This window comes from Pterocles gutturalis, unplaced genomic scaffold, assembly GCF_000699245.1.
Source record: "Pterocles gutturalis isolate BGI_N339 unplaced genomic scaffold, ASM69924v1 scaffold18014, whole genome shotgun sequence".
Taxonomy (NCBI): Eukaryota; Metazoa; Chordata; class Aves; order Pterocliformes; family Pteroclidae; genus Pterocles; species Pterocles gutturalis.
Window position 1 is genome coordinate 1,299 of NW_010128593.1, and position 8,896 is coordinate 10,194.

Below are 8,896 nucleotides of genomic sequence, written 5' to 3' on the forward strand. Positions count from 1 at the left end.
AGTCTCCTTCTGCAGAGATACTCAAACCCAACTGGACACAGACCTGGGCAATCTTGTTTAGCTAACCCTTCTTTGAGCAGTTGGGACAGATGGTCTTTGGATAGTCTTGCAACTTCCAACTATTCTGTGATTCTGTGACTTAACTAACTCAGTCTGTTTATCATGAGGGGAAGGGAGAGATCCAGAAGAGAAGAAAAGAATGCAGTGTGGCGATTTGGGATTACCAACAAAGCTGCAAGTCAAAGGTCTGGTCTGATCTAAGTAACCATTTCATGACAGTAACAAAATGTCTTTTTTCCTCCTAGCACCATCTGAGTGTCTACATCATGAGGCCTTTATGCTGAGGTGCAAAACACTTGACTAGTCAAACTGCTTAAAAGGTTAATTGATTTGGAAACCTGTACAGAGAGATACCATATCATCTCATCACTGTCCAGGGTAGGCTGACAGGACTAAAGATAAAGTGCTTGCATTGGCTGCAGGGGAGAGGTTTTAACTGGGAGGATCAGAGGTGGACAACTGGTGGAGAAGGACTTTCTTGCAAAGGAGAGTTTGACTAGCGCTAGCAAGTCATATGGTGGTGAAAAGGCTGCACATCCCTTCGCCAACAGGAGCACTACTTTCTGCCTGGGTCTGAGTCATCCCGCAGGAAAGATGTCAGTTGAGAATAAGATGCAGCTAGAGGAATTTCCTGGGAGGCTGCTGCCTGTCCATCTTTGGGGGTACAGCTCCACCCTGGCCTGCCTTCCTGTTTCTGGCTTCATGCATTTTGTGTTAGAGGCACTGTTAGTGTGTTTCACAGATACATGCTTGGGAGCAGAATTCTGCTCCATCCTGGTTCACTTTCCAGACCAAAACACAGAGGCTGCTTCTTGTATGTCTGCACTTTGTAATTTCTGCTAGCAGTCTTAATTTCTCAAATTGGAAGGGGTGAGGAGGAACCCTATTGTTGCACATTTTAAATGCCTTGCCCTAGTTATCTTTTCTTTTTATAGTCTTGCCACATTTTGTGCTATCAGCATTTCAGTTAACCACTTCTAACTTTTCATCAGTCAAGTTCCTTATCTAAAAAAAACCAAACCAAAACAAAACAACCCCCACAAACTTTAAATACTTTGAAAGGTCAAAAATCAGATTAAAATCCTTTTGACATGACCAATTACGGTTTGCTGAGTACAATGTTCTGTATTTGGTGAACTAAACTGTCCCAGCCTGGGACAAAAGCTGATCTGGATTGATAAAAATCCCAGAAATAGGATTAGCTAGGTGAATGTGCTGATCTGGGAAAACATGGAAATGGCTACAGGACAACAGATCAGACACCTGATGGTGGCATGGCAGGGTTTGGAATTATGAATTACATCAAGCAAAGGTCAAGACATCTGATTCAGTCATCTTATGGAAACTGTAGTAAAGTATATGCCTGTGCCTGTCATTCCCTTGCTTTCTGTTATTCCTTGACTCAGGGCACTATTTTATTTCGACAGTATTAGGACAGCTTCATTTGGTTTGACTGTTTCTTTATTTTATCAGCAGATCATACGTAAAACTTCAAATACGAGTCATTCTGAGCCTTTCCATCAGGGTGAAAAAACAGCACACACATGCACGTAGAGGAAAAAAGCAGTTCCTAAAATGTCATGTGAGTTGTTTTTTTCAGTCACTCCAGAGACAGTACTGAGGGTACTTGCTCCCTGACACACCGAAATATCTACTTCACTCGGGTAGGTATAATAAGCTGCAGAATTCTGCTTTCCTCTTCAACTTGCCATAATTTCTTATTCTTCACTCCTGAAAGCCTCCCGCTCCCCTCCAGTTCCCCCTTCCATTTTCATAACCACATAGCAGCCCTTTTAGCACTCTTGAAAACATAGCGTGGACAGTATTCTTATTGATTCATCCCTCAGTTTGCTTTGGAGTAGGATTTGTATTACCATCTTTACAGCATTCCTTGATTCCCTGTCCCCTCCATACCATCTTCTGTGGCTGTATGGGGAGGCAGCAAGATTCAGCTCTTTCAGCACTGTTCTCCAGTTGTCCCTGTAAAAGTCGCTTCTGCATATATCAGGAAGACCGCAGGAAATGGAACAAACTTGTTAGAATTCTAAGTTAAGCTGCCAGCTGCATTCCAGTGACTTCTTTCATAAGCTTTCCTTGCAGATCACCCTTGCCTAAAAGCCTCTTAGCAGTTGTTACCTAGAAGTGGTAAATTACAATGTTTGTTACAACTGTTTATCTCATTTTCTTCATGGCGAAGCAGTTCTAACACTTCTGCATCGCTCCGCATTTAGATTATGTGTTACGCAAGAGATTGATGATTTGGAATTTTTAAATAATGTTGATATTTAGTCCTGCACACAACCGTCCCTGACTAGCATTTAAGTACTGGCATAATAGACGTTGAAATAGAATCAGTCTGGGTTGTCTTTTTTCATGTCTCCCGAGTTGTTTCTGCAGGCTGTATTCAGCTCTTACCTATATAGTTCCCTTACATTTCCGTAATGCTTTTAGGGACCTTTCAGCAACACAACTGTTTTCATTGACATGGGCCTGTTGGAACGGGTCCAGAGGAGGCCCGTGGAAATGATCAAAGGCTTGCAACACCTCCCTATGAGGAGAGGCTGAGAGAGTTGGGGTTGTTCAGCTTGGAGAAGACTCTGAGGAGACCTGATTGCGGCCTTTCAGTATCTAAAGGGGGCTTATAAGAAAGATGGGAATAAACAGGCTCTACGCTATGACATCCAGTGACAGGACAAGGGGCAATGGGTTCAAGCTGGAACATAGGAGGTTCCACTTGAATATGAGAAAAAACTTCTTTACGGTGAGGGTGCCATTGCACTGGAACAGGCTGCCCAGAGAGGGTGTGGAGTCTCCTTCTCTGGAGACATTCAAAGCCCGCCTGGATGCGTTCCTGTGTGATCTGATCTAGGTGTTCCTGCTCCGGCAGGGGGATTGGACTAGATGATCTTTCGAGGTCCCTTCCAATCTCTAACATTCTGTGTGATTCTGTGAAACTTTTTAACAGAGCCTGTAGCAACAGGATGAGGGATAATGGTTTTAAACTAAAAGAGGAGAGGTTTAGACTAGATATAAGGAAGAAATATTTTATGCTTAGGGTGGTGAAACACTGGAACAGGTTGCCCAAGAAGGGGGTAGATGCCCCGTCCCTGGAAACATTCAAGGTCAGGTCGGACGGGGTTCTGGGCAACCTGATCTAGTGGAAGATGTCCCTGCTTACTGCAGGGGGGTTGGACTAGATGACCTCCATGGTCACTTCCAACTCAAACTGTTCTATGATTCAATGATTGATTCAGCAAGGGTTAACAGGAATTTTATAAACAATTCTATTAATGCCTAAAGGATGAAGTTCAGGCTCTTTTTCTCAGTTCTGTCTTGACTTTTTTTAGTTTTCCTTTACTTTCATTTCTAAACTTATTAATTTCTAAGTCCAAGAATAATTGATCAATTAAAGTTTTTCCACTACTATTCTCATAGTTTTAAAATGTCACTTAAGTATTCTGTGGCTCAGCTTCCTTGTCCTGTAATAAGACACCTTTTCTTATATCTAAAATGGCTCAAGACCATTATTGCTATTACTCTGCATTTTAATTTTTTCTTTTTACAACTAAATCTCTGTATGTTTTTCTTAAACAATTCAATTCTTGCCTTTCTCCTCATCAAGACTAGAACCAGCAGAGAGCTCGGAACAAAAGCAGGGAGAAGGAAGTGCTTACTGGGACTTCCCTAAAAATACCCCTTAGCAAACAGAGTTGCTGTCCTGTTCTATTTATAATGTCCAGAAAGTGAAGCAGGGCTATTTCATTAAGACAAGCATTATTTTCTTAACCTATTTCACTGGTTAGGGTAGAAAAAATAACTAATTTTAAAGGGAAAAGGAACTAAAATGCTGAGTTACCTTTCTGAAGAGAAGTGTATACAAAGCTGTAAGTCAATCAGGAAAGACACCTGGTGATAGTTATGGGCATGGGAATAGAGAGCTCCCCTTTAGAGTGGAGACTAAAAACTAACCAGGCTGGAATCAAAGGGGGTGACAGAGATAGGAGAACTTAAGTGTATACAACCTGCCCTCCCCCCCCTCATTTGAATTGTGGGGCTTATGTAGCTTAGCCACTATGAGAATTATGAAGGTGTATAATGGTCAGATTAGTAAGTCTTTAGCACAAACTTGTATAGACTGATGCCTTTGTACGCTGATAGCTCTGTACTGTTATCTGACTCAGAGCTGCTTCAGTACAGAAAAAGAGAAGAATTTGGGGAGGAGGGTGTGAATTGCCTACTAATTTGCTTTCTGTTTTATAGCTACAGAATGCCTCAGCTCCTGGCTAATAGCAGTTCACATGAACAGGCTGCTGTATATTATGCATCTGAATCCATTTTCTCCATTGCCATCTTCATCATCGTTTTCATCATAGGTATCCCAGGCAATGGATTGGTGATCTGGGTAGCTGGTCTGAAAATGAAAAGGTCTGTGAATATTGTCTGGTTCCTAAACCTTGCTACAGCTGACTTTGTGTGCTGTTTGTCATTGCCATTTTCCATTGTTCACCTGGCCCTCCATGAACACTGGCCGTATGGTTTGTTCCTCTGCAAAATCATTCCATCAATCATAATCTTCACCATGTTTGCTAGCATCTTTTTCCTCGTGGCCATCAGCATTGACCGGTGCCTCCTTGTGATGAAACCTGTCTGGTGTCAAAATCATCGAACAGTGAGATTTATATCACTAATATGCAGTGGCATTTGGATCTTGGCCTTCATTTTCTGCTGTCCTGTCTTCTACTACCGTGAGACTAGCACTCATGATGGCAAAACTGAGTGTGGGTACAATTTTGGAGATGACGAGGTGCTAAATTATATGGATGATTCTATAAATGAGTTGTTGGAAGAATACTCACCTTTAGCCTACAATGGTAATGACTCATGGGGAAATTTCTATGAAGATGATTATTCTGCATCCCTTGCCTTAGTGGTAGTAAACATCACTAAGGCTGTCTTTGGCTTTGTACTCCCCTTTGGCATAATGGGAGTTTGCTACGCCCTTATTGCTTTTAGAACACGTGCAAATCACTTTCACAAGGCACGCATCAGGATGCTGCGAACAATTGTGCTCGTGGTAGCTGCATTCTTCATCTGCTGGGCTCCATACCATGTAGTTGGCATTCTGTCCCTTGTACCTACTCTTAGAACAGGACTGAAGGAGTCATTGATCTTCTGGGACCATCTCTCTATCGCATTTGCATATGCCAACAGCTGCATCAACCCTCTGCTCTATGTTTTTGTGGGACGGGACTTCAGGGCAAAGGCACAGCAATCAATGCAAGGAATCTTGGAAGGTGCCTTTACTGAGGAACCAATACATTTGATCCTTTCCTCCCTTGACAGAAGCAAGACTTCAACAGAGAAGAACGTTAGCAGCACAGTGTAATGCAGGATTTCCAATCACCACTGTAGAAGGCGAGCTATGGCCCTGCACATCAATCACTCTTCACTTAACAGCTTTTTTTGCTCCAATGCTTTTGATTAATCTCCAGATCCACACACAGGGCACTTAGATGGTCCAGATCAGAACAGCTCACCCCTTTATATCCTACTCTAGAGAAATGGGAAGTTGGAAGTACCCAGAGTAATAATCTGAGGGAAGACTCTGGTGAAGCAGGAGACACAGAAGAAAGCAGGCTTGCAGAACGATTTCTGGTGAGAAGACCATGTAGTTTAACCTCTGAATTGCTAGATTAGAATGTCATTAGAATTATTTGCATATGTCTATGTTCTGCATCTCCTGTCTCTGATAAACTGCAGATGAAAGTAACTTTGATGTCTCTCCTTGGAATCTGTCATCCAATCTTCCCTCTCCTTTGACGACACTTGGGGTCCGAGGGTTTTGGTTTTTTTTTTTCCCTGAAGATTTCCTAGACAGTAGTGCTACATTTTCTTACAGCAGTGCATTAGAACAGCACGTGCCCCAGTCAGCCGCATTGAACTGACTTTCATGCCCTGGCAGATGCCCAAGATATTTCTTTGTCCCAGAAAATACATCACTGTACAGTAGTAACTGGTCCAATGCACATGCTGTAGCTATGTTCATTAGCAAGCACTCACTCACTGTCACCCCAACACTCCCTCCACCACCAGAGTCCTGAATCTTCCTTTTAGGAAGTTAGTCAGAGATTATCCAAATGTACCTACTGCATTTTAAGATGGCACACAAGCAGAACTTGAGCAACTTCAGTCATTGATGCACCAGATTAGGTGGCTTCTGGACTATCAGCCATTTGGTAAAACCTTGGCATTGAGAAGTGATAACCTCCACTATGACCCCAAGAAGGTAGGGAACAAGCCTTTTGCAGCACAGTCATGTCATCCTGCTCTCTACAAGAGACATGTGCTTCTCATGTATTTCTGGTGGAATAAGGTAAAAATTTCATCCAGTCACGCTATTTGGAGGTGTTTCCCAAGCTTGAATGTTCCCTGTTCCTGAAAAGCAGAAGTATGTTTTCTAGGTACTCTAAGGAAGTGGTTTCAAATCTGCTTTTTCTGTTAGTCCTTCCTTAAAGAAAGGTACATACAAATGGTATGACAAACAGCCACTAAGCATTGGTGTAGTTTTAACTTTGCCTTTCTGTCAGCCATGAGTTGGAACACTCACTGATCTCAGTGCCCTGAGAATAGCTGGCTATGAGAACTTTTGACTCTGTCTTGACATCCTGAAAAGTCAGTTGTAAAAAACGTATAGATGTGGGCTGTTCATTTAGCAATGTCCACACTCAAATTCTGTTTCTAAAGGTAAGCAGGTGGGAACTAAGCCCATCTGACAGGCACCGCTGAAAAAAAATTCAATACTGGCACCAAAAGAGTTAAACCATAAACATTCACTTTTTCTTTTTATTAAGAAAGCATGCACAAAAATAAACTCGTGAGACCACGCCCCTCTCTCCCTGACCACCAACACAAACCATGGGGGGCCACACCATGACAGAGTGGCCTGCAAGAACCCCTCTCTCTGACAGGCTGGCATCCCACCCCTCCCTGCAGGCCAGTACCCAGGCACCCTGCAGAGCTCTACGCCACCCACCTGATGCCTTCCCATACACTAACAACACACATTTATTTCAGGGGCAGAGGAACAAGGCTAATTTGCACACTGACCGGCATGTATTTACATATGCAAATGAGGCACAACTTAATACGCAAATGAGGCAAATATGAAAATGGGGAGCACTTGGATACGCAGAAGGAGCCATCTTGGTTTGTTTTTCTTTCAGTGGTGTTTTCAGACTTCCACAGGGCCATCCCTCAGTAACATCCTCTGCAAAACACTAACTGGCACCTACCAGAGGTTGTCTCTCATTGTCATCTCTGGTGCCACTTTCCACAGAAACCCCATCATACAAGCTTCCAAGCTGTATCATTCCCATCCTCAGGCAGGAGAGATAACAGCTGACTCCATGTTGAAGTTGTCTGGGAGTCCTCATTTCTCTTTGAAACATTCAGTGATGAACTCCCCCCCGCGAAAACACACACTTAAAAAAGAAAAAAACCCAAAAATGTCCCCCCCCAATACAATAAGACTCTGTCCACTTCCCTGATAAAGATCCAATTGTTTATCCCTACAGCAAATTTAAAAAGCAATTCTAGTTCCCCACCTTCCTGCAGTCAGAGTAGAGGTTCTTACTCCCCTGCCCCAGGTCTGTTAAGCAGCCATGATATTTCTATCTTGGTTCCCTTTACTGGTAAACAGGGAATAACAGCTGGGGGGGGGCTTTACAAAATATTAAGAGGAAACAAAGTTTGACAGAACAGAGCCATACCAGAAAAAAGCAGAACATAGCACACAGCTTTGGGGAGGAGGCATCTCAACACTCACTCCTACTCCTGCACCTTTTCTACCTTCCTGATTTGCCAGCGCTGATACAACTCATCCTTTGGGATTTACACTAGATTCCATCATCTCCCCAGCTGAACTGCGAGGGGTCTAACCCACCTTCCTCCCTTTTATACTACACTCTTTGGCTCTTCAGTTTAAAAATCTGCCCCACTTCATCCTCTCTCTTCTAACATACCTCTTACAAAAACCACTGATGAGGGCCTTACTTGACCAGAGGGTCCAGCTCCTTGACCAAAAGTCTCCTAATTCACCTCCACTCTGAACAGCAGCTTGCTCTTCCCACCACTAGCCCATTCACAAAGTGGGAACCAGTGACTGAGAATTTGCACCTATGCAGCAAGACTCCTTTTAGCTCACACTCTCAAAGCACAGGCAAGGACAGTCTCCAAAGAAATATGAGGGGCAGAGGGACAAATGAAAACTGAACAAATACTGATGGGATAAACTTCCAAATTTGCATATGCAAGTAAGAGCCTCACTACATATTTTGAAGAAGGGCTTGAACGGGTGGGGGGTGAAATTAAAAGCTCTGGGGAACAAAATTTGCTGAATCACATGTGACACCCCTGGCCTGCTGCTTTTACCTGATGGGTATGTAGGCCTCACCTGGAGACCACAAAAGGCAGTGTAGAAAATAGGTCAAGATTCCCTCAAAGGCTCTCTCAGTCCTCACTGATGGCACTGTATCCAGAAACCCAATTTCTCCACTGAAATACCATATTTGCTACGTTCTCCTTTCTCCAAACTCAGGTCTACCCTCGCAACTCAGCTCAACTCTCCCTACCTCAGGGATTGCCCTCTCTTTGTACTTGGGAACTCTTACTTCTTTTCTTGCTTTTCCTGCTGGTGCGAGAAAGTTCACAGAGCTAAGATCACCCCTCCAGTGTCCCTTTAGCCCCCTGACCTTTACAACATTTATGAAACAACATAACTACAGGCTCCCAGGGTCCACTAGGCTCTCTCACTCCAGTAGCCAATACAACAGATTCA

General features: G+C 43.3%; 1 protein-coding gene across 1 annotated transcript; it reads left to right on the forward strand.

Moving 5' to 3' along the window:
* The first annotated feature begins 4,327 nt into the window (after nucleotides 1-4,327).
* On the forward strand, nucleotides 4,328-5,446 carry LOC104466311 (C3a anaphylatoxin chemotactic receptor-like). The gene has a single exon (XM_010079688.1). The coding sequence runs from the start codon at nucleotides 4,328-4,330 to the stop codon at nucleotides 5,444-5,446; it is 1,119 nt and encodes a 372-aa protein (XP_010077990.1).
* Nucleotides 5,447-8,896: the final 3,450 nt, after the last annotated feature.

Coding starts and splice junctions, on each gene's coding strand:
- LOC104466311 (XM_010079688.1), top strand. CDS start 4,328: ATGCCTCAGCTCCTGGCTAATAGCAGTTCACATGAACAGGCTGCTGTA.